Here is a 26,278-nt window from a genome sequence, read left to right as displayed (position 1 = left end):
GTACAGCTTTTAACCTCTGGCAATTGAAAATCTGCATGAACAAATACATCTAATACTGCTTCCAAATAGTACATGGGAACTGGCACATCACACAGACAGGGTGCTCCACCATTACAGGACATAATGGTATCATCTAAAGGTCCATCTAGAACAACGGCAGGAAAGCTGTGGGAGTATTTGGCAATTTGAGAATTTGGCAATTTTGTAAGCTCATCTACAACAGACACAATAGAAAGCACAGGTGGGGTCTGAGTCACAAGACACCAAACAACTCCTTTGAACCTACATTTTTCAGCACCAACAGTAACACATTTCAAAGCAATCCCAGATGACAAAGCAATGCATTAATTAAAATAAAAAGTGGGCAGGGCAGGGTACCATGGCGGGTACCAAGTAGAAGTCATGGAGAGGATGCTTGATCAAGAAGGTCCATTTTTTCTAGTAGTGGCCAGATAAATGTTTTAGGAAGCTCTCAAGCATGAAGTCAAGACCCGCTCTTCTTGTTAGAGTTTCTTGAAAAAGAGTTTGTTTTGATAGGCTTTATTTATTGATTTATCTATTTATTATTCATTCATTCACATATTATAGGCTGCCTGTAACTGATGAGGCCTTCCTAGGTGGCTATATCAGAGTTCCACATCCTCAGCCAAAAATTCTACACTTAATTTACATATATAAGCAATTACAGGCAGTTAAATAGGATACATTTACTAGAAGTGCAAGCTGGGTTTCAAAGAGACAGAGGAACTAGAGATCAAATTGCTAACATATGCTAGATCATGGAGAAAGCTAGGGAGTTTCCAGAAAACTATCTACTTTTGCTTCATTGACTATGCTAAAGCCTTTGATTGTGTAGATCACAACCAACTGTGCCAAGTTCTTAAATGATGGGAGGACCAGACCATCTTATTTGTCTCTTGAGAAACCTATATGCAGGTCAAGAAGCAACAGTGAGAACTGGACACAGAACCACTGATTGGTTCAAAATTGAGAAAGGAGTTCGGCAAGGCTGTATACTGTCGCCCTGCCTATTTAACTTATATGCAGAGCACATCATGCGAAAGACCAGGCTAGTTGAATCACAAGTTGGAATTAAGATTGCTGGGAGAAATATCAACACCTCAGATATGCAGATGATACCACTCTCATGGCAGAAAGTGAAGAGGAACTAAAGAGCCTCTTGATGTGGGTGAAAGAGGAGAGCGCAAAAGTTGGCTTGAAATTCAACATTAAGAAAACTAAGATCAAGGCATCCAGTCCTATCACTTCCTGGCAAATAGAAGGGGGAAGAAATGGGACAGATTTTATTTTCTTGGGCTCCAAGATCACCACAGATGGTGTCTGCACCCAAGTAATTAAAAGACGCTTGTACCTTGGAAGGAAATCTGTGGCAAAGTTGGGCACAACTTTGTGACTGAACAACAACAAATAAGCTACAGAAAGGCTTTAAAAAAGAACTTCTAAAGTATGGTAGCAGCCATTTTCTACCATGTTCTTTTGAACATAAAGCACTCAATTATCCACATGGAAAACGGAATATAAATTCACATAGATGTTTGGCTAAACTTGCTCTTATCTACACAAATAAGTAGTAAATTTTAAGGACATTATAAACATTTTATACCTAGCTCAACAGGTTCAAATGGTTTCATAACACAGGAAATTCAAGTTATTTCCTTATCCTGAAGGGTGCATTTGCTAGTCAGGATCTACTGGTCATTTTACCCTCTTTGATAAATGAAACTTCCAGGAACCAGAGTAACAAATTATAATAATGAGCCAAATAGGTTCACCACAAGTAATCAAGCCATTCGATGGGCAAAAGTAGCAAGATTCATCTCTAATGCAATAGCAATGCTGCTGCATGTGAGATGGATAAAAGGATGCTGCCAATGTATATTGATCTATGGTACTACAGCTAGTTGGACACAGGTGGTTTACAAATCAATGAGTCACAAAAGCTCACCTTTTTTAATAGGTGAAAACAAGTGGGAAAGGTTGAAGTTAATTAAGTAAAAATACCCAGATCCAAAGCAGTGTAAATCATTAGTCATTGAAGGTAAGTACAGTAGGAAATATTGGCAAAACAATAAATAGAGAAAATTCATGAGTTCACAAGTAAGATACATGAAAACTTAAAATATTTGTCTGAAACGTCTGAATCCAGAAACAGTGTATTTCTATTTTTAAAGCACCAACCAGACTGATAACTTTGACAGAATTGTAATCTGGAAAATTACATGTGCCGAGTCTCAGTCATTTACTAATGTCACTGCTATGTTAATAGAAGCTTGGAATCTAAAATGTTTTCATTCTTATTTCAAAGTGACTTTCAATGACAAAATATTCCAAAAGTTATTAGTACAGGTTAATCTAAAACCTCCAGTCTGCACAAGAGGCATATCCCACCTCTTCCGTGAATACAGTTCCAAGGATGAAACAAATTCCTTTCACTAAAAGCTTCTACAGCATTAGTGCGCAGTGCTCTTAGTCATATAATAGGCACAAAAACATCACTGACCTACCCCCACCCTACTTTCATGACTCAGCTTCACTGCACACACACACTCTTTTCAAGGTGAAAGCAGCAGCGAGTCATAGAAATGCTTGTCCAAGCAGCTTCTTGAACAATCACACAAGAACTGGCTCAACAAGCTATTCTACCACCCCATTGTTAATAAGCTCATTAATAATAAAAAGTGGTGCTACCTAGGAAAATATGCTTACAATTAACACTAGTAATAACACTATTCGCTAACAGATACAACAATGATTCTAGTACATTGTTATTATTAGCCAAATGTGGGATTACCCATCCCAGTGTTTTTCTCCCACAAGTTTATTTTTCACTGTATGGTTTTAACTGTTTAAAATAGTTTACACTTTTGTAAGATTATATGGCATTTTATTGCATTTTATTGTTTTGTGTACTGTTGTCAACCACCCAGAGAGCTACTGGGCTTTACAGAAATGCTAATAATAACTACTCCCACCATCTCCACTTTTCATCTTCTACTAGTGAAGTACCACTTAGTTTTTTCTTTGATAAAGTTAACTGCCTCCAAGTTCCTATAATAATAGAGGAAATGAATCCATGGTGGCTTCTTTTCCATACCCTCATGTGTACCAATTAAGTGCTGTGAAATTTGCTAATTATCCTAGTGGTATGCTTCCATGTGCCATCTGAGCCTACCAAAATTGTACATGGCAGAGAAGAGGCTCTGAAAGCAGCCCAGAACATTGCAACATGTCATGCGTTGGCTTTGATGCCATTCCTGCCTGTACACCTTGCTGGAGTTTGGACAATACAGGGAGCAGCATGACACAAGAGTAATTGGGCAAATTGTGCAACACAAAACTGGCATGCAGGAAGTAGGAAAATAAGCCACCATGGTTTCCTCCCCCCACATAATTGTAAAAATCTGGAGAACAACATTAAACTATTGGTGGAATCAGTGCTTTTTTTGTAAGAAAAAAGGTGCCGGAACTCATGAAATCATTTACCTTTCGTATATAGTCAGTCACTGTACACACACCCACACACGTCAGTTTTGTAACGAAACATAAAGGTCGCTGCCCACAGTAAGCACTCAGCGCATGACCACACAACCAATCACAAGCCGAGCAGCATCATCACAACCAGCACAGACGAAGTACGCATGCATTGGATTCGACACACAAGCAGCCTGCATGCACCATTTTAATGATTTTGCAGCTGACCTGCTATGCTCGACAGGGCGATTCAAATCTACATGGACCAAACATCAAATTTTCAAAAGTTACTTTTAAAACTTGGAAAATCTGTCAAAAAAAAAGGTGCTGGAACTCTGTTCTGGTGCGTTCTATGACAAAAAAACACTGGGTGGAATTATATATATATGTTTCTTCCATTGTCTTTATAAATCATGAAGAGGACTTCAAGAAGTATTTCTTACTATTTCTTGCTTTGACACTAGGAAACTTTGCATTCAAGTGTGTATTTTACTCACTTTTCCCAGAAAGTTTGGCCTGTGAAAGTGGGAGCTAGAAATGGTCTGACCTTTGGGAGCAGAGACTTAGCACTGGATGCCCATTTGACACCCTCCATATCTATGGTTTAATGAGACTGTGAGGTCTGTGCAACTACACTGTGACCCACAAAGCTAAGAATGCAGGCAACCAGCCATAAACTGAAGCCTACAAGGTGCCTGACACCTCCTCGCTATGGCTTTGGCACTCCTGGGCAAGCTGCCAAAACAAGTGATTTATCAAACCCCTGGCAGGCTGCCATGCACAACTGTTGGGCTGTGTTCAGCTTGGTAAGTCACAAATTGTGCAGGTCAGGCTAAGGACTGCTGTACTTAACTACCATTCCAGTACTCTTTTACTTGTGAAAATTATTCACTTAAGGATTGCTCATGCTCATAGTAAGAATACCAACTGTTAAATATATGATATGCTGGGTGCTACTTACTAGTCAAGGCAAACAAAGTGTCCATCTCTTCTGTTTCTTTGGACACAAATAAAAGTGATTTGCTACTTACAAGGTATTTGGTGATCAAAACCTAATGCAATACAACCTCACCACAAACATTACTCAGGCCTGATTTACATATGTCTGAGGCACAGTAACCACATAAAAGCATAACTGACACAGGCCCCTGGGGGAAGATGTTTGATGATGCTATTTCTCACAGACATGTGGCCATATTCCCCATTTGATCCGTCTTGTGAAAATTGTCAAAACCATTTCTAGAAGCCATTTTACACAATTGGTTCTCCATACAGACGTGGTTCCAAGTGCACACAAGTAGACTACAGTGTGCACTGCAGTGGTCTTCAGTGTGGGCCCATAGGCCTTTGAACACCTGTCTTAGCAAGCACCAGGCTCTCTGTCTCTTCTGGATTTTGCTTTATTTCTTAGGAATATTTTAAATCACATTTTTTTTTAAAAAAATTGTAGTATGTTGATGATGTATTCCAGACCCAAGGCCCCCACCAGGACACTATAAGATTCCGTTGCCCTACTAAGAGAAAATAATTTCAGTTTTAAAGTTTTGCAATGCTGCACTCTATGCATCCTAACAGAATTTGTGTATGATTACTTTTGAGTTTTTATGCTATTTTTAGCCAGTGTTAATAGTACTGAATAAATTATATAAAAGTAAAATTTGAAAACAATTTTAAAAATATGGGAGACTAGAAAGCTACAAAATGAAGTGCTGCCTACCAGTGCTCTCTTTTATTTGGGCACAAAAGAATGGTTTTGTGATTTAACTTAGACTCCACCTCTGCCTTGTAACTAGATTTTTCAGCATGTAAATTTTCTTTTATTCTCATCAGTTTGCCTTCTGGGGAATGAACATTTTGTGACTGGCTATGTCCCTCATAGCACTCACTTTATGAATAAGCATTTCCCCTATGACAGCAAACTGCATAAAATAACAATAGTAATTAGATAAAACAGAAAAAACAGACAATTCTGACAAGAATATGCATCTTCTGGAAGTATTAATCTAGTTTCTACAGGGAATATTTTATTATTTTACATTTTTAAATTTTATTTATACCCCACCTTTTTTCCTTCAAGGAACTCAAGGGGTCTTATATAATCCTCCTCTTCCCCTCTATGTTATCCTTACAAAACCCTGTGAGCTAGGTTAGGCTGAGAATCAGTGACTGGCTCAAAGTTACCCAGTGAGCATTGTGGTGAAATGCAGTCTTGAACCTGGATCTCCCAGATCCCAGTCTAACTTTCTAACCATTAAACTACACTGGCTCTATTTTTAGTGCTTTGTAGCTGAATAATATGGGGCACCACTCCAAGAAGAATGTGGTATGATACCTGAATGGGCCTGATTTTAGTATTAGGGTTCCTTCCATCTTTTTATGGAATGGCCTGTTAATATCAAATAATTTAGTAATAACTTTCCAATTTTAAGTATGAGTAACTGTATGTTCTGAAGTCTTATCATCAAAATCAACTAATTCCACTACATCCTGTCAACAATTGCCAATGCACACTTGAACAGGATTAAACCACTTTATTGTTAAAGCACTAGGCCAGGGGTTGGCAACCTTTAACACTCAAAGAGCCATTTGGACCCATTTCCCACAGAAAAGAAAATATCGGGAGCTGCAAAACCCTTTTGACATCTAAAATGAAGATAACACTGCATATATAGTTTTTTACCTTTATGCTATGTAGAAAAAATCTATAGTGTGTTGCATTTATGAAATCAATGAACTCCTACAGAGAAAACAAATTTTTATTTCTGCATGCAATAAAAACATTTTGAACTCTGAAGAAAAAGACGCTGGGTTGAAAGTTACTTTCAAATAAAATACTCAATGTCTATCTGAGTCCTCCTCGTATTCATGAAATAAAAAGTCGAACTTCTATTATCCACTAGCAGCAAACCAAACATGCCACCTGCAGCAAACCAAAAATGCTGTCTGCTTCTGTGTGCCTTCATCCTTTTATCACATGGTGAAATATTGAACAAACATCCCTCTCCCAATGTAATAACGTTGCTGGAATTTTTATAAGAATCTTCTTAAAACAAAGAAGTAGATCTATATCTTCATTATGATTTAGCTGCAGCTCTTGTTCAGTCACTAAAAACTGTTATTTTTAATCTTACATTATAAACTAGTAGGATTCCTTTCATATATTTTGAATAGGAGAACAGCTTCCTGCAGAGTCAAAGTCAGTGCTAAAGGGCTAGATGCATTAAACAGCAAACCCCATAAGTTCGTCAGCAGTAAAAGCAAATGAATCTACCCACGTACCATTAAATGTTCGGTTTTCTTCAGAAACTTTTCTTCGGATTTATCCATTGTTGGAGGGGGGTAAAGCTCAGTAAATCTGCTCAGGTGGAAGATATAGGTGTGTTTAGTGACTGATGAGCAGGTAAACAGTCAAGTGATGTGAACTGTGACAGTTCACATTCAGATGAAGGAGATTACATTGGGACAAAGAGAATCTTTTCAGCAGCTTTTCGTTTCATGTAACAGGAGAGCCTGCAGGAAGCTTGTTTAGCAGACGAATGTACTTAACTAGCTGATTTACTTAACTAGCTAGCACTGCATTCCTGAGTGGAGCTTCGAGCAGATCGGTGGCTGTGCTGGCGCACGTTTTGAGCAACTGAGCCGCAGCAGAGGGGTTCAAGAGCCACGTGTGGCTCCGGAGCCGTGGGTTGCCAACCCCTGCACTAGGTGCTGAACATTCTATGGAGAGTACTTTGTATTAAACTACAGAGACAAATTGTCCCTAAGGCTCAGTCATTATTTTGCTTGAAGGAAAATCTTCAGCTTTGAATATTTTTAAGTACTATACTTGCACTGTTGTAGACAATGACATTTGAAGACTGCATAGGACAATACCTCTGTTACACACCTAATCCCTACAGGGTTTGGAGGGAGGTTTAACTGCTCTGATATCAAGAACAGAAAGATGTTCTACTAGTCGGCAACAAGCAGCAACAAGGAAATGAAGGAAATCAAACTCTCCAAGAATAACTTTCGCTCATCACTGCACCTGATGTAGCCATTCAAATTCAGCTAGTAATCATTCCTCTTAGGCAAGATGCCATGGGATAAATAATAAACACTTAAGTAGGAGGATTTAAAAATGATTAGCACTTACTGGCATTCCTTTATTACTGGTATCCTCAATATGGTGTCTATCAACAATCCCTTACTGCTCAAGAGATTCCCTGTTCCTCCTGGTGTTATCATTTTAATGTAATTAAAAAAAACACAAACACGTGGGTGGCTGGAGGGCTAAGCCCCACCATGGCAGCTCTTTTATAAGAGTGCCTATAATATTCTCCCAAAATTCCAGAGATGCCCAGCGGCTAAAGAAGTACTGTGGTGTTCTGGCCTGCAAATTCTACTACACTCCCATGTGTTACCAGTTCTACAACTCATTGAATATGCTACTGGGAGCGGTGATCTGCTGGTAATCTTATTCAGCAGCCCATTCCATGTGGATAGGCATGCTGTAAAAGAATCAGTCTCAAAAACATTCATTTTGGATGTTCCGGACCGTCCTAAACATCTCCAAATTGTATTTGCTTTGCCTCAATCTAACATAGAAAGCTAATAAAAAGTTGATGTTTTCAATTATTTCTATGTAATTTTCTTAATATTTCTTAGCATTTATGCACTCCTTTGTCTAAATGCTCAAAAGTAATGTATTGTTTTAATGTAATAACACAAAATACAATACAATTACAATGTATTATAAATGATAGAAAATAATGTAATTACTTTAATGTACTAATACAAAAGAAATGTAATAATAACAAAAAAGCACTCATACATTAGGACTGTACCACCTTTTTGACCTGAGGACCTTATCTGATGTTGTTGAGGATTCTGGAAAACACACATATCTACATAACCATCCTCCATCCCAGCAATCCTGCAATAATATCACTGGACTGGAAGGCTTTAACCTCTCCCTCATTCCAGTGATCCTGCAGCAAGATCCCTAGCTTGCACTAGCAGTTAGTGATAGAGAACAATCTATTGCTTTTGCTAGCATTAGCAAGGGAAATCCTACTCTTTTCTCTGATTAGTTGGGAGAGATAACAGCACTAGCTAGCTTATCTTTGATGAGTGATCACAAATGAGAGATGGCTTCCCCTCTCCGGGGGAAAGCAGGCAGGAGCCCAGTGGCTCCACAGGGAAGTGGCCAGGCCCACAAGTTGTATTCCTCCACACGTAATTTAAACAGTGCTTACAACAACCATGCAAGACAATGCTGCTGACATTTTTTACTCTTGGACGTCTGCACACAAGAAATATATAACTTACGATACGCATGCTTGACTCTTAAGCAGACACTGGTTGTAACTTGAACACCACTGTTTTTTCATCAGGGGACTGGCTAAAACTATAGTACCTAAAGCGGTCTTTAGTGGGGAACTTAGGTGCCAATTTAATTAGGAGCAAGATTCTATCATTTTCTAAGCCTGATTTACTACTCAGCAAGGACCTCAAAAAGTCTTTGCTTCATTATCTGTGCAAAGCTTATGATTTGTTCCAGTGTGCATAGCAACAAGACATACTGCACATGTGGCGTTACTCGAAAACCAAAACCAATGCATATGCTAGTTATGGGAGTGAGAGAATCATCGATAGCCTAGGTTTGGCATGCTCCTTGATTAAATGCATATTTCAACTGGCAGCATGCCATCAGCTTTATTCAGAGCTGCATAAGATTGTTCTAACCACTAGGGGGCAAAATGTACTAAAAGGTAGATAAAAATCAGATTTTTTCTTTTCAAAGACCTGCTTGTAGTTTATATTACAAAGGCTATGTGCCATAATTTAATTTAACATACAGGGTCAGAGAAACCAGAGAAAACGAGAGTTGAAAGAAGGAAAGACATTCAAAGGCCTTATGAGAAATGCCACTGGTTGGTCTAGGATTTCCAGATTGCTTTACACACATTCCCCTATCCTCTGTCTTAAGAAACACACTGTACATGTCCTGAACCCTGTATAACATGTATCAGAAGTGGTCAGATTTTGTATTATTACAGGCCATCCTAGCAATTTGGTGGATGGAAAAGTATTCTGCCATGCAAACAAACCCCTCTTTTATACCCAATCATCATCATAACACCAGCATACCCGGTAATAAGGGTTTTTATAGCAACACACCATGCCACGGGACCATAGGCAAAACCTCTGCGGAGACACTGTATTAAAATTACTCATTTAAGATACAGGTGGCGACTATCCCTCCACATTATCTCAGACTACAACCCCCATCAGCCCCAGCCAGCATAGCCATTAGTAGGGAGAATGAGAGCTGCAGTCCATAAACATCTGGAAGGCCATATGTTCCCCTTCCTTGATTTAAAGGAAGTATCCATTTCCTTTCTGTGTAAAAATGTACTCAGGCAACTGCAAAAATAGCATAAAAGCTACTTAAAAGCGGAATAAATGATGGGTTATTGAATGACTGTCAGTAAATTTGGCATCCTTCTTTTTCAAACTGTGAAAAGTTTTCTTCTCTTAAGGAGTAAATCTTAATCTTTTCTTCTCTTAAGGAGTAAAAAAAGTTTTACCTTATTTTGATTAAACTTTGGTAGGTCTACCAAAGAGACATAAAATTGCTTTGAGTGCACATCAAGCCCAATGGCTGCCATTTGTCTGTCCTTGAACTAAATGATGCCTATGCTGTTGTTTAGAGAATCAGTTACTTTTTCAGGAAAGACCAGCAAGCAGCAACAAATCAATAGCCCCTAATTAAACTGGGTTTCCTTTCCTAGGGTTCAACTTTCTTCAGCTTTTGTTTGTACCCTAAAAGGGGTTACTCAACAGGAGAAGAAAACCAAGTTAACAACTATTTTCTGCAAAAACTGATTGTATCAAGCTGCATTATGACAGGAAAGGCACAGAATAAACATGCAGCAAAGAATCAACAGAAAAGAAAGTGGCATAGAAATGAGAAGAGAAAGTTGTTTGGGAGGTACATTTCATTTAGACATAACAGGAGTTGCAGAATGCTAGGTTCCCTGATGTCTAAAAAAGAGGGTTGTATAGACAAATTTTAGCAATTTCTACATCTTTGTAATAAAAATTCTCCCCCTCCTCTGTCATATGCACAACTAGAAATGGATTTTGTTTTCCATAACTAGAATGGGCCTTTCTCTCATTCTATTACAAAGATTACCAGGAAAAGAAAAGCAAACTCTTTGCAAAAATGCTTTGCATTTCAAGTAATTTTTATAGATTACATTTTGTGTTGAGGGTGAAGCATAGCCATTTTCCCAGGAATCCAGTTTTCCTTTTTAATTTGATACAAGAAATAAAAATGTACTTTCAACATAAGCAGGGAATTGAAAGGGGCCTCTCCATTTTAGTTCACATTTTGCACATTTAGGAGGTGGCCCGGACTGCAGTGTAAGGAGAGTCACCAAGGATTTCATTACCGATTTCTGAGAGAGAGAGAGAGAGAGAGAGAGAGAGAGAGAGAGAGAGAGAGAGATCTTGCGCGCGCAAGATATTTACAGTATTATTTCAGAGTAGCCCCCCTACTGACAATAACCAACATCTTTATAATGAGGTCCCCTATACAGGCAGCACTCTCTGATTATCTATGCCTTTTAAACCCTAGTCCTTTGGTTTCATTCCTAGTAAATCAAATGTGATGACACTAACGGTTCTCTCTCATGAAATTGCATTATTTGTATGTAAACTATACAGTGACAAGGACAATTACCTTCAGAGATTTGAATAAATACTATGACTACATGTTTTGCTTAACAAGTCAACCACAGCAAAAAGAGGGAAGAGAACCTTTTAAAGGCCTTAAAGGGACATTTACCTTAAATAGATGAACACTTTCACATATAACGTTTTTATAATATATATCTCTCTCACTTTTCAGTAAAGATGGCATGTTAACAATGTTAGCAACCAAAGTTCTTTTTGGTCTTCTTTGTTTTCACATCTATTTTAGACAGATTCAATTTCAGACAGCAGGGCAAGCAAGACTGAGCGGTAATGTTTTCCTCAAGGCCATCGGGCATCTGAACCCACATCTCATAGGTATACAGCTTCAGATGCTTCAGTTTGCGTGACATATTATTAGCCACTAGGCTACATTCTGATACATTACTGGAATTCAAGAGAATCTGACCTTTTTCTTGATGGCCCTTCCTCAAAATCTGAAGAACTAATATCATTGCTAGTTGAGGACACTTGCGATGCATCGTCCTTCTCATTCTCTAGCTGTTCAGACCCTGGTCGTAATCCTTTAGATTGGCCATTACTAAGGAGTCCTGTAATCAAGAAATACAAAATTAATGAATGAAAGTAACGAAATTGTAGAACGGTAAGAGGCCTTGCAACATATGCATTCCAAATATGTAAATAGTACACACATGCACAAAAAGTAATAGTGACACCCAAAATCTTATTCTAATTCCGTACAACGTAAAACCAATACAAAATGTAACCAAACTGATTCAAATAATACATTTGGCAGACCACCTACATGGCAGGATCTCTCACACCTGTCTCAGTAATCTTTCCCATAACCCTTTATCCTCAGATCCTACGCAGTGCAGGCAAAGAATATGAGCCTGCTTAGGATATAACAATTAAGCTGAAGTATTAATATGAAAATTCCTATCTTGTGGCTATTTCATTTATTAAAATAATTTTGGGCCACTTTTAAGATACAGGGTTCTGAATGCAGTTTAGTTATTACTACAGTAATAAAACGCCAGTGAAATGAACTGATGCCAGATCTTTTCAGCAGACCTAGCAGTATGGAATGGTTTTAGTGGTTCACACAGTCAAAACAGCCCAATGTGGGTTGTTTAAACCATGGTGAGTGGCTGTGGATATTTGCTGGCATTTTGCATATTGGGGTTCTTTTTTTATCCAAACCAGACTACCATGGATTATGCAAGGCTTAAACACTTATGTAACCATATAACAGAGAACTAAGTGTCCATAATGATTCCACTACTTACCATGACCTACCACAACTAAAACAACGCACAGTGAGCAGTTTTGATTGTGCAAACTGGTCTAAGGCATGATGGCTCCTGAGAGTTACTGTTCAGGTTACAGTTCATATGCACACCAGCCATGCCCTCTGCCAGCTGCATGCTGGCCAACTGTGCAACATGGCCATCTATATATACCCAAAGTGCTATGTTAAGTGATGCAGGTTAGCCCCCCTCTAACATAATCACAGTGTACCCAATTCAGTTCTTATATTCCAACTAGCACTCAGTTATTGTTTCTAGTTCTATTCCTACATACAGACTTCTGTATTGAACACTTAAGATGCACTGTTAGCACATGGTATATACTAAGTATAATCGAGGCTAAAGTGTTTGCATCTTGTGTTGGGCCACTGGGACAGACTGAGGATTCTGCTGGTGTACTCTGACCCTGTGACCAAGTCTCCCCATCTGAGTTGATAAAGGATGTCTTGGTTGTAATGCTGAGGTCCTCTAGGCTGGTGGGGGGTGGGTTAAACATCCATGCTGAGGGTGCCCTATTTGACATGGCTAAGGAGGTTAGAATTCCATGTCAACCATATAGGGACTTTCCCTATATGTCATCAGCCTAACACTTGTAGCAGGCACTCTGGATTTGTTTTTTCAGGCAGGCATGAGAACAGAGATCTGAAGGTGGGGAATTCTGTCATGGGTAGAACACCGCTGTGATTTATACTAACTGCTACTTTTCCCCTCTGCAGAGGTGGGGAGCAATTAAAATGGTCTGCCTCTGGAGGCTGTTGGATCCAGATGGCTTCCAGAAGGATCTTGAAGCTCTTCCAACTTATATGGCTGGCAGTCCTGCAGAATCCCTGGTTCATCCCTGGAAAACTGAGATGACTCAGACATCTGACATCCTGAGAGCAATTGTAGTAGAGCTCATATGGCTCCATGGTATATTTCAGAGCTGAGAGTGATGAAGCAAAACAGGAGATGGCTTAAATGCAGATACAGAAAAAATCCTGGTGGATGCAACTGAGCCCTGATATATCTGTGGGCAGCGAGAACAGGAAGGAAATAGTATCTTACTGCCTTTATTCAATCTGCTCTTTGCAACCCACCAAAGCTTTTTCAGGTCATTTAGTGACTATTCCACATTGCCCCCAAGGAATTCAGCAACATATTTGAGGCCTGCTGCAATATATTAGCTAGGCATTTCTAGAATTTTCTCTCTTGCATCTATTGGGACTTAAGATGCCAATGTTATAGCACTTGGTCAGGCAAAGTACCTAGAAAATATCCTATTCAAGTTTCCATGGTTAAGTTCCAGCTGATACAGCCTGAGGATGTTAATATGGTGTTGCACTGGTTCAGACAACCACATTCCTACTGGACCCTTGCCCCTCTTGGCTTATAAAAGCCAGCAGACAGGGAATAGCTGGCTGGGCCAGAGATTTGATCAGTGATTCCTTATAAGAAGGTGCTGTCCCACACCAGCTGGAACAGGCATGGATTTCCTTCTAGCTGCTCCAGCAAGTGGCCCAGGTATGTCCTCATCTGGACAAGAATAGTCTAGTTTCCAAGCAAAAATGAAACCTGTACTCACATGCACACAAAGATAGGCATGGGAAGGATGGAGGTATGACTTCCAAGTAATTCAGGTCTGTTTATACAAAAAGCACTGTTTCTTATTCAACACAAGGTATTTTAGTTATGAAGCACACTGTTTCAAGACCTCCATCCAACCTCCTCAAAAGTCCCATTCACATGTTTGTTTGTTTTTTCCACAAAAGTTATATGCAGGTGTTCTCATCGTTAGATTCAGAGGCAATTCACACACCAGAGGACTAGGAGCTCACTATGATGGTAGAAGCCCATTAGAACTGTACAGGCAGCAGGGTAGGTTATGTTGGCACAGTGGAAAAGGTAGAGCAAGATAATTCATACTCACTCTTCATGTGATTCTAGTAGCATGAGGAGAATAACACCTGAATAGGGCTTCAGTCTACTTAAAACCATTCATTTTAGACAACAGTGGAGGACAGTCGTTTTTTCAATCAAAGGCCATGCATTCAGGCTACAAAGTCTGTGTTTTACTTTTTTTAAACCCACCAAAAAAAATCTCTTCTAAAAACAGAAGCATAAATTTTTCTGTTGAAGAAAATAAAGGAAGATTGATATTCTGGGCTGGATGTCTCTGCCGCAACAAAGAGTTACAAAGCAAAACTAACATTAAAATTGTGCACAAATCACTGTTTTGATTTGTCCCCACTAATCAGACTACGAGGTGGATTCAAAACACAAATAAATCAAATTACCATATTCATAGTCCTTCTCCCTTTCATTAAAACTTCTCTTGCTGAACGTTTTTTAAATGACATCATAACCACAAAGATTTTCACTGCAGCCCATTATACTGAACTCTTTTCATGGAATAGAACAATATTTAGAAATAACCTCAGTGATCCTGAAAAGTTATTTCCGTCTTGTTGGTGATACCCAATATATAAATCTGACATGAAATTATTATTTCCTTTTTCATTTCTGCTTTTTATTGCTGATTAAATTTACAGTTAGTAAACTCCGGGGAAGTCTAAATCAAGCATGTAATTTGAGGCCCTCTAGTTATTTAGGTACCATTATAACAGAATTGGGTTTTTTTTTCTTCTTCAAGAGTAATATTTGTTCTGGAGAAATGCCATGCTGAAAGCCCAGCCCTATGAAGAAAAGAGTCCTGTTGGCTGTCAATTCACTTGTACTTGGAAAACAATCCTCTTGCTGCTCCAAATTCATACTCTCACCCCACTCCAAATTCATGCCATCACTTAGAAACAGCTGAAGTTGCATTTCCCTCTCCAAAAAGGGAACTACTACCATTAGTACGTTTTGCTGTTGCTGTTGCTGTTGTTCTAGGGCTTTCATCTAAGTAAGACCCAAATGGTACCAGGCCTTGAAAAATGTCTTACTGTTTCCTATAGACAGCACAGTCTTCTCATTTACTGCTTTGTCTCCAGAGAAACTTTGTAACCTGAATCCCTCAGCTTTGTCTAACTATAATTTAATTAACATTGTGTCTGCAGAATAAGACTGAGCACCAAGCATCTGTTTTCATTATTTCCTCTGACTGTCCAAGCCTGAAGGAGGGTGCTGCATAACTCAAAAAGCTTGCCTTCAATATAATAAAAGATTAATCTTGGCCATATAAAGTATATTGTCTCACTTGTACTGTATTTGTTATCCCTGATATTTACATTCAGGTTACCAGTACAATGTACTTCCTGCAAAAGTCTAGAAGAGTATTTTTGTTGTTTTAAACACTGAACAGCCAACATTAACAAAACAAGGGGGAAAGGAAGGAAGTCTGAACGTTTGTCTTCACATCCATCTGCAGAGGTTACCAGAAAAGCATATACAAGAACAGTTACTGCAAGGCAAAAAAATAGTGTCCCAAACCTCCAAGGACATGAAAGTCTAAAATAGCACTGCTATACATACCACTGGGTGGAAAAAGAGAACCGTGTCACATGCGATTATTCAGAATAAAAGCAGTAAAAGTTATTTTCACATCTAACCAAATTGACTAGACTCTTTAATCCTGAATTAATTAATTTTATTTTATTTCTAAACTTCTAATACATCTTTCTCTCCAGAAGGAGACTCACACCAGCTACCATAAATAATGTAAAACCCAAATTATTTTTTTAAGTATCAACATTCTTACTGAATTATAACTGTGCTTAGACAGGTGGGCAGATCAGTCTTCATCTGGACTGCGGACCTGCAAATGTTCGAGCATGCCCAATCCATTCTGTTTTCTACCATTTTTTGCACATTTTTCTTAAAAGTAAATTTTATTTGTATTTCCATACATGCTTTTTGAGCAGAGACCTACATTTCCAATTTGAAATTTAGGGGACATCCAAGGGATAACTGCATTCTGATCTGGGCATTAGTCTGAGAATTATCAATTCGGTCAGCTCACTCAAAAATGAGAGCTAACCCATATTCTCCAGTAACCATACTTAGACAATTGAGCCTTTACCGTCCCCCTTAAAGGGATGCAGGACAGAGCAACTCTCCAGGAGGGAAAAACTGTAACTAGGTTATCAGTTCCTGATGAAACAAGCACGCCTTGCCTGTTCCATCACAGAGCTGCTGCAGAGACACACACAGCCACATTTGATGAAACTATCCCAATTTCTCTTGCTGCAGAATGAAGTGAAATAATTCAAGCATAGTTTTATTCTTTGGTCCAATGGAATATATAAGCCTGATCCAAAAACTTCAGGGGTTTCCAAAATAAAACATTTTAAATAAATGAAGTTAAATTGGTTTAAAAGATCTTTTATAAATAATGAAATAGTGCTCTCTTGCTCTCTCTCATGCACACACCCAAGTGAACAAAAATAGCTACATATATTAGAAATATACGTAAAGAGCATATTTTACAATTACTTTAGTTATACCATTACTTTAGCACCACACAAAAGGGCAAGATGTATTCAGAGATATATGTAGAATCATGGAAAATAATTATTTAGCATGGGATTTTGGAGATTTAAAGGGAGAAAGGGGAAAAGAATGCACTCTAACAGCTAAAAGCTAACCTATGGGACCCCCATCAGTGAAGCAATCTGACAGAGGGGCACAATGAAAGAGCATTCAAAATAATAGCTAAAAGAAGTTCCTTTGAGGATGGATTTTCCCCCCAAATAAAAGACTTACAGAAAATCACTACATATATCCATCATATGGCCCAGGGGAATGCAAGGTTCCTATTCTCTCTTGGAGAATGGAAGAAGCCTGGTAATGATTTCTGCACACTTCAATTCATCAGACTGAGATGAGATAGGAAGAGGAAAACAGATGCACCAATGTTTTCACCTCTGTTATCTAGTTCTCAAGGAGCAGGCAAGAGCTACTGCTATGTAGCACTAATAGTGAGCAACACATATAACAAGTCAAATACTGTTAAGTACATCAAATGACTTAAATAATTGTATGTCAGAGAAGTTTTGCTCATAATTACATTAATAACATGGTGTGAATCACTTATAGCAATTTCAGTGACAACACAGGAACACTGTAGCTCTTCTCCTCTGCTGAATTGTCCTGCAGTAGTTTATGAAGCTTCATAAGGTTCTGAAGAAGTACATATTTTTCTGGATCACAGCACATCACAAACTTAGGAATCTTTCTGCACACATACTTTAGATTACTGACCTTTAATGGGACTTATATTCAAAGTTTCTGTGTATAACTGCTATTAAGCAGTATATGCATTTCATATGTATACACTACTATGGATAGATACAATTTCATGTGTGTATATACTTTTAAAAATCAAAAAAATAAAGAAAAATTTATTTTCAAGTTTTCTTCTTTAGTTGCAAGTTACAGCATTTGCAGGATGGAAGGACAGAAGGACGGAAGGAAGGAAGGCAAGCAAGCAAGCAAGCCTCCAAAGCAATCCCTTGTAAGATGAGCAATCCCTGGTGAGCAAACGGCAACTTTCAGAAGGCAGCACAGAAAAGTGTTTTTTTTTTCTTCAATTTATATCCTGCCTTTTTCCTACAAAGGGCTCAAGGCAGCTTACATCATTCTCCTCCTCCATCTTATCTGGGCCAGTCCCAACCACCATCTTCTTCAACCATCCCTACCCATATAAAGTGTTACAGATACACTTGTTCTTTCTGTGGCCTTCTCTTGAAGGTTGAAAAGAAAGGAAAAGAGGGAAGCGGCTTACTCCTGGTATGAATTTGGCCCAGGACTATCCTTTGCTAACCTCTTCACTGCCAAATGCAATGCTATATATAAAACTCCAAGCAATAACACTTTAGGTAGAGGCCAGTTTTGATCATTTTGTGGATTTTTGCACAACATACGCAATGTTATTCTTAGATAAATGGTGAAAAGTCAATCAGAAAGACTAAACATCCAGAAAAGCAAACCACGAACTACAAAGATTAAGCACTTCATTTTCCATCTACTTCAACCAAGACCATGCTTCTTTATCTCCCAGTCATATAATCTTTAACACCTTTCACTTCCCACTCAGCTGAACCTAACTCACTGGCCGCTGTGTGGATAAAATCAGCACAAGAGATGTTCACCGGAAGATGTACCTACCACTTTGAATTTTATATAGGAAGAAAGGCAGAAAATGTTTAATTTAAAATATCCATACACAAGATAAGGCAAATATTTAAATCACAGTATCTTCAGATGTCAGTTACTCATATTGTTCAGCAATCAAAATATTTGGTCAATATTCCAAGCAGGGGGAGCAACTTAATTTCAACTCTCTCTATATTTGCCTGTCTCTATAAAACATGTGTGTGTGTGCATGTGGATGCACAGACATATAGAGCATAAATGATCTTTCAGAAAATTAGTAGAGGGCCTTCCTAAGAATTGGGTCTTCCGAATTGCGAAAATCCTCTTCAACCTCTCTGAAACATATTTAAAACACTCATTTAAATCAGCAAGATAAAATATCATTGTTATCCCATATTTCTTAAACAGTAGTGCTTGCCCAGCCAATACACCATGTTAATTTGCAACTAAACAGAGCAGTAATGGGGAACATGTAGTCCTTCAGATGTTGTTGAACTCTAACTTCTGTCACAGAGATGTCATTTTACGTGATATGTAACTATTACTAATTCAATCAATCCATCAACCATCCCTCACTGTTGGCTATACTAGTTAGGAGTGATGGGAGTTGCAGTCCAATAGCATTTGGAGAACCAGACATTCCCAACACCTGAAATGGTACATTATTTATACAGCTACTTCCTTCCTATAAGCACATCTTGCAGCAATCTCATATATAAGCATGCTAATTTCAGTTTATGAGGTTGAGCACAGGACTATAGGAACCTGCATGTTGGACATGTTAGTCTTGTGTTCCTTCCAGTGTTGTCTGCACTGCTATTAGTGCTATGCTGAATCCTTCTTTTGTACAACCACTTGTCCAGGCAATTGTGCATAATGCATAAGCAGTTGCACAATGAAAAAATCAGTAGAGAGAGAGAACCTTCTCAGTTGCTCATCTGTGATGGATAAGAAAAGGCAAGTAGATGGGTAAGAAAAGGCCTTTTCCATTGCAGCCACTTTGAAATAAGTTGACATGGTGGGTCCATCAGAAGACCCTGAAGACTTTATTATTGATTATATTTTCTCAGTCCGAATTATATTAGCATTTGAGTTATGCTCTTGTTTGTTATATGGATAAGTTCTGTCTTATGCTGATGTTTGTTATTTCTTGAAAAGTTTTCTATTTTTATTACTACATTGGTTTTTATTATATGAATGTTTATCTGCCTGTACTGATACTGGGTACAGGTAGGTTTTATGGAAGACACAGCATTCACACATGGACTTTGTTTAAAATTATAAAATAAAGATATAGCTTTTTATGGCCATCAGGTGTACAACCACTGGCATTTCATGCAACAAGCTACTTGACATTAAACTGATAATCCTAGAGTATGCATATGTTCTTCTTTCTCTATCGTGTCAAAAAGTGTTAGCCCGTAGCTTTTACAGGCCATAAATGAACAGAAAACTGACTTTGTATATGCAGATACACATTGTTACTATGGAGGGTTAAGCATGCATGACATTATAGCACAGGCTGGTTTTGTAAGCCTGTCAAAAGGAGGAGATCACCAAAACAGAATTGGCTTAATCATGCACTCTGTGGAACTGTGCTCTGCCTGATTACATACATCCCGATTCAGCACCCTGAGACATATTTTATTTTATTTTATTTATGCATTCAAATTGGACAATGATAGCTACATTTGATAAAATTACTGCCTTTCTGTCTCAGTCCAAAGATTAACGCTTATCTAGGTCTTCAAGGCTTGCTTCACTTCACTTTGCTTACACAGGTCGGTCACTTAACAGTGCTTTTTCATGTGTGCTGGCATGACATAGAAGTGGCTCTGAGCCATCTAGTTTCCTTCAGTGTGCCTATAACACATGAACAAAGAATGTTGAGTAGTGGTAATTCATATGGCAAGTTTCATCATGTGAACAGTATACCACTTGGAGCAGTTGCCATGTGAACAGCATTTCAAGCAGCCATTTTGTGTGAGGCATGTCTCAAAAAACTGACTATAGTGTGACATAGTATTTGTTCCCTCAGACATTGATCAAGAAAAAACCCTTTATATCATTAGAAGGTGTCCTAGAGATCTTGAACACAGTCAGTGGAGCATTATTTCAAGGAACTGAAATATGAAAAAGCACTTCTCCCCAAAAAGCCACATTGAAATGGACAGGATATACATTTCCCATTCCTTTCAATGAATCATGAAATTATTCAATGACAGCTGGGGTGTACAGTACAGGACTGGACTTTGGAGATACAGGTTCTATTTCCCATGGAAATGACAGCCATGAAACTCCCTAGGTGACTCTGGAGGAGTCACAGACTTTCAGTCCAACCAACTTTACATGGTTGTTGGTTGGACTGAAAGGAGGAAGAATATGGAAGCTACTTTGAGTTCCTTACAAGACAAAACAGGTGGGTTATAAATTTAATTCTTAATAAATAGATCTCACACAAATGAAAAATACAGAGAAAACATTGGTAGATCAGATCGCAGCATCTTTTTAGTCCAGCAATTCATTTCCCACAGTGGCCAATGAAGTGCCTATGGGAAATGCCAAAGCAGGAGAAAACCTCTCCCACTTCTGTTTTTTAACAACTTACAGAGGCATGGGTCCCCTGATACTAGATGAAGCTTATCATCATCATTACTAGTGGTCGCTAATTCCCTTTTCCTAATGTGCCTAATCCTCTTTTAAAGCCTCTAACCTTGGGGCCATCCTCACATTCCTTGGAAGCAAATTTTGTAGCCAAACTATGCACTGTGAACAAGAACTTCCTTTTATCTGTGCTGAATTTCCCACCATTCAGCTTTACTGGATTATACTAAGTAGTACAATACAACTCCCTACTTCTAGTTCTGTCTGCCCTTACTCATTTTTCTCAACTAAAAAACTAAAATATTATGTTTTCATGGGGAGATGCTTTGCTGATAAACTTAATTTTTCAGCTTAATTGAGACCTTCAGGCTCAGCTGTATATGTATAAAATCATGCCTATCTCAAGGCTTTTTCATGTATTACCTCAATGGCATGAAAACGGTTTCCTTGTGGCTTCCTATAACACCCCAAAAATGGACACATACACAGAGGGGCATGTGAGATCTACATCACTGACTCCAGTGGGCAAAGAGAATCTTCATGCACAACTGACTAGAGTAGCATGGAAAGGCACCATAGGGAAGCAACTGCCATGATACTGTGGTAATGTATTCCTTTGTACTGCCATCTTCCATGAATAGGAATGAAGTGACAAGATATTCCTTTTAAGATTATACGGATAAATGAAATAAAGTAAGGCACAACAATACAATGTTGTGTGGTGGAGGGCTTAGACTACTGAACTGGGACTTAAACTACACATTTACACTGGTGGGGGGAGGCCTAGGAGATCTGTGTTCTAGTCCCCACTCTGCTGTGAACCTGGCAGGTGACTTTGGCCTAGTCGCTGACTCTCAGCCTAATCTACCTCACATGGTTGTTGTGAGTGGGGGACGACAGTGTGTGTTGAGCTGAATTCCTTTTAAAAGGAATAAAGGCGGGATATAAATGTAATAGCAATTAAAGAAATAAAACATTATTTTCACACAGAGGTAGGCAGAGCTGTATTTTTACTGGAGCTGTTACTTGGAGGGCAGTTTCAGTTGGAAAACTGTAACAATTAGAAATATTAATTTCTTACTATGATTTCAGGCTGCACTCGAAGGCGACATGAAACCTGGAAACTTTTGATATCTCAGTGCCAATGGGGGAGCTATCCTTATTCTCAAGAAAGAAAAGCAAAACTTTAGCATTGACAATTGTTTCAATAAAACCATGTTCATGTACTGAAGGATATTAAATCTTCAGCCCCTCTCTAAAGCAGGTTACAGATAATACCTAAAAGACCTCTCGAACAGAGATTGAGAACTTCTAAGGTAAAGCGCAGCAGGGGTTAAATATACAGTGTTGCACGCTGTTCTCTGTTTGGGATGTGAAGAATACTGGTAAGTACCAGGAAGGGGAGATTTTGCACAGCAGGTAAAGCATGCAGTACCAGTTCAAGAAATAGTATGTGAATATCAAGGGGATAAGAATAATTTGCAACAAGCAATCGCAAGTATCAGGCATCGTGTGCTTACGAAAAAACAACAACACCCATTTCTTTTTACAATTGTGAGAATAAAATATTTTCCCTAAAAATTCACTGGAAAATTAATTTCACTGAAGCACAGGAATCTATTTTATCTAAGCACAGGCGTCTAGAATATGTGGCTTAAGGAATGCAACATGAAGGAAGGAGCAATTATATATTTCTGAAAATCAGTGAAAATAAAAGAAGCAAAACTGTAATCAAGAAGGAAAAGTTGGATGCAAGCATAGCCAATTAACATTTGAAACTGACCAAAAATAGTGAGAAACAGAAGCTACTCTTCATTTAGATCCTGCATGCTGTTAATATGAACAAGCATGGATGCATGAAGACACAGAGAGCTTGAAAATCTGACTGAGAGAAGAAAAAGCTGCAGTATATCTCCAGATTGCAACCTTATTTGATATTGTAATGCATGTCATTCAGAACAGCCCTTCATGGCTGTTGCCTGAAGCGTGGGCAGCCCTCCAGACAGAGTCAAGAAATATTTTTTTTTCCAATGTGACACATGCTCTGAAGAGGCCTCTTACAGCGGTAACACATGACCCAGTAATGGGGTGCTGACCCTCCAGTGCAAGCATTATCTGACAATAGATTTAATCCTCTGCTAAGCACAGCAATTCAAAACAAAAACTAAGCATTCCCCACCATCCTCCCAGCTGTATCCAGATAAATTGTATTTCAATAGAAGCTCTACTCTGCTTTTCACAAAAGCACCTTAGTAATTGGGTGTAAAACTCAGATCTGGCCTAATTAATTCTATTCTGAACTATAAATATCTTGAAAAAGAGCAGAGAAGAAGAAAGAGAGAGATTTTGGAATAATCTATTGATGAGGTTGCAGAGTACTAAATTCACAAATTATTCCACAGAGAATAGCAATTCACAGATTATTTACAGATTACTATTAACTTATTTTCAGCTTAAAGTCCAAAAAAACAAACAAACCAACCCTGTACTATTTACAAAGAATGCAATGTGCATTTTTGTAATGCTCCCAGTCCCTAAATTCCTGAAAATACAAATCTATGAAACCACACAAATTTTAGCCAAACTGGAGTACCAAGCACAGTTTCTTTCAATAAAATTTAATTTGACCTCAAGAATGTTATTCCCAAAATTTAAAGCTATCTGTTATTATCTTCTAATTTTATGTATATATGTCTTTCATTAGCTCCTTGGAGGACCTTATTTAGGGCAGAAGAGTGAACTTAAAACAAATAAATAATGTTAACAACATTATAAGCTAAAACAGATTTTTTTGTTTTTTATTTACATTTCAAATTTCAGAAGCAAGGGACACTCTTAAACCTGTAAGTGATGTTTTCTACAGCAAGAGGAGATTCTTTCCCTTCTGCCAGAGAGTTTATGTCAGTAACAAAAACTTGATGAACTGTTTTTGCCCTATATATCAAATCTTATGCTGCATTCAATCCACTACACTGCACTTTTCCCCCACCCTAAATAGTTGTAGCATAAAAAATGTGACTACAGCTCTGGAAACACCATGAAAACTGACACAAGAGTGGGTAGAACCCTAAAGAAATATGCCTACTTTCTCTGCAGACATAGTTCAGGACCAAATCTGAGATTATTTTAAATCTTTGATTAGCAACTACATCTTTTTTCAAATTTTACTCAACAGTAGACCACACTAGGGTCCTGATCTGCTTCAGGACCTCAGCACTCATTCAAGAGTGAAAAAAGGCAAAGCTGCTAGACACAGATTTAATTTAAAGTCTGTTTTGGCTCTCAAAGTAACATGTCTATTATTGGCCCAGTTCAGGGAGGCAGTACAGCTTACTATCAAAACTATCACAGCCTAAGAAAAGATACTCCAAAAAGGGACAGTTAGCATTGCAGTTCCACCTAAGAGAAGAAAAGTCTTTCTATAGGAGACCTGAATTTCACATAGGCTACCAAGCAAAATCAAATGTTTGCTATGGCTTTATTCCCCACCCCCATCTTGCCTTTAGCACATGAATCCAAAAGGAATGCAGACTGGATATTGTTTGTGAGGAAAAATACGTGTGAAGTAGTAACTGGGTTCAGGCTCAAATAACCCACACTGAGTTGCAAGCACCTGTGAGTGCCACATGACATATCCATCCCCCTCCAGAAGTGTGAAGGGTAAACAGAACATGGTTAATGAATTAGTTATTTAACCCTTGCATAGCCCATGCATGCTCCCTGGTTTCACACAACACAACATGCAGAAGTTGCATAATCAAAATGGTAGCCATACGTGCCCTGCACACACCATGGCCTCATGTTAACTGAACTTCTCACCATTCAGCAAGACACTCCATTAGGTTTAGTCATCCCAATATGGGACTGCTTATTTTCAGAGTCACCTCTCTACCTTATAACTTCAGACTTCATGCTGCCAATGAACATGAACAGCAGAAGGCAGTGCACAGGTCAAGCCCACAGCCAACCTTGTCCTGCTAATTCTCCACCCATCATGTCCCAGTGTGGATCTACTGCTTCCAATTACCTAATCATAGTTAGGTCATATATATGCTACACACTGTTGGGAAAATTTGGGCAAATCCTGTCTGAAAAGCATTACTTCTGTGTGCTTTTTTGCATTGTGGGATCAAATCCTGTCTTCCTTCTCAAAACCAAGCAGTCACTGTTTAAAATGGCACCCCCCCCACTCTTTTCTCTCACCTTTAGCTGTGGGCCACAGTAGACAGGCCATTCAGTCCAAATATACATTGTAAATAGTCATTGTTGGAATTCAGTTTACAAGGAAGTATCTTTTGATAGCCCAGAGGCTCCATGTGCCCTGGCCAATTCAGAATGTCTAGAGTCTAGATAGGAGTCTTGAGCTTATCATGCAGCGTTTCTCAGTAGCTTGAATTTACATGTCTTAAGCAGACCTGGAGATGGGTTCAAGCTACTGAACTAAAGTGTCAATACAGGCAATTAGAAATATTGTAATCTCATTGTTACAGTGTGATTGACTGACATTTCTTTATCTGTTCTGTATGTGATGACCTCAGAATCTTATTGTAATCTCTGCATTCTGTCATCAGCTGCCCTGTACCTGTATGTGACTGGGAGTGTATAAAAACTCTCTAGTTGCGTTGAAGTTTTGCAGCAGAGTTCATCTCTGCCTGCCCGGTAATGCATGCATTATCGTGAGTACCGCAGGAACCTTGGGGTAAATACAATAAAGCCTCAGATGGTTTGGACGCTTGGTCTTTTCCACGAACCCGAGTTTCATTCCCTCTTCTCAAATTGAGATTCTGGGATTCTGACAACACTCACAAGTTTTCATCCATCTTCTCTATTGATTAACCTTTCCCCATCATTTTCTTTCACCAATGGTATACAGCATTCTGTACTCATCAGTGCTAACATGGTTAATACTAAGACTGCTCTTATGACCAGTGTTTGCAAATAAAAGCAACAAAAATGGAAGGGGAATCCTTCCCACCTTTTCCTTTGATATTCTTGGGACTCATATATAGAGTATCATGTGATTATTTAATGTGCTACAGTTCATTTTCAATCAGTACTAAGGTTTAGGAGAGAATCAGAAAACCAACCACAGAACAAGA

General features: G+C 38.6%; 1 protein-coding gene across 3 annotated transcripts in view; it reads right to left on the bottom strand.

Moving 5' to 3' along the window:
- Window positions 1-26,278, bottom strand: part of JARID2 (jumonji and AT-rich interaction domain containing 2) — a 219,007-nt gene that overhangs the window by 74,855 nt on the left and 117,874 nt on the right. For all 3 annotated transcript variants that reach the window (XM_044426289.1, XM_044426287.1, XM_044426288.1), the window contains exon 3: window positions 11,642-11,783. In XM_044426289.1, the coding sequence (XP_044282224.1) occupies window positions 11,642-11,783 (142 nt within the window). The remainder of the gene's footprint in view (window positions 1-11,641; window positions 11,784-26,278) is intronic.

Source organism: Varanus komodoensis, unplaced genomic scaffold (assembly GCF_004798865.1).
Source record: "Varanus komodoensis strain SLA01 unplaced genomic scaffold, ASM479886v1 scaffold17, whole genome shotgun sequence".
In the NCBI taxonomy this organism is placed as follows: domain Eukaryota; kingdom Metazoa; phylum Chordata; class Lepidosauria; order Squamata; family Varanidae; genus Varanus; species Varanus komodoensis.
This window is presented reverse-complemented; position numbering and strand designations above follow the sequence as displayed.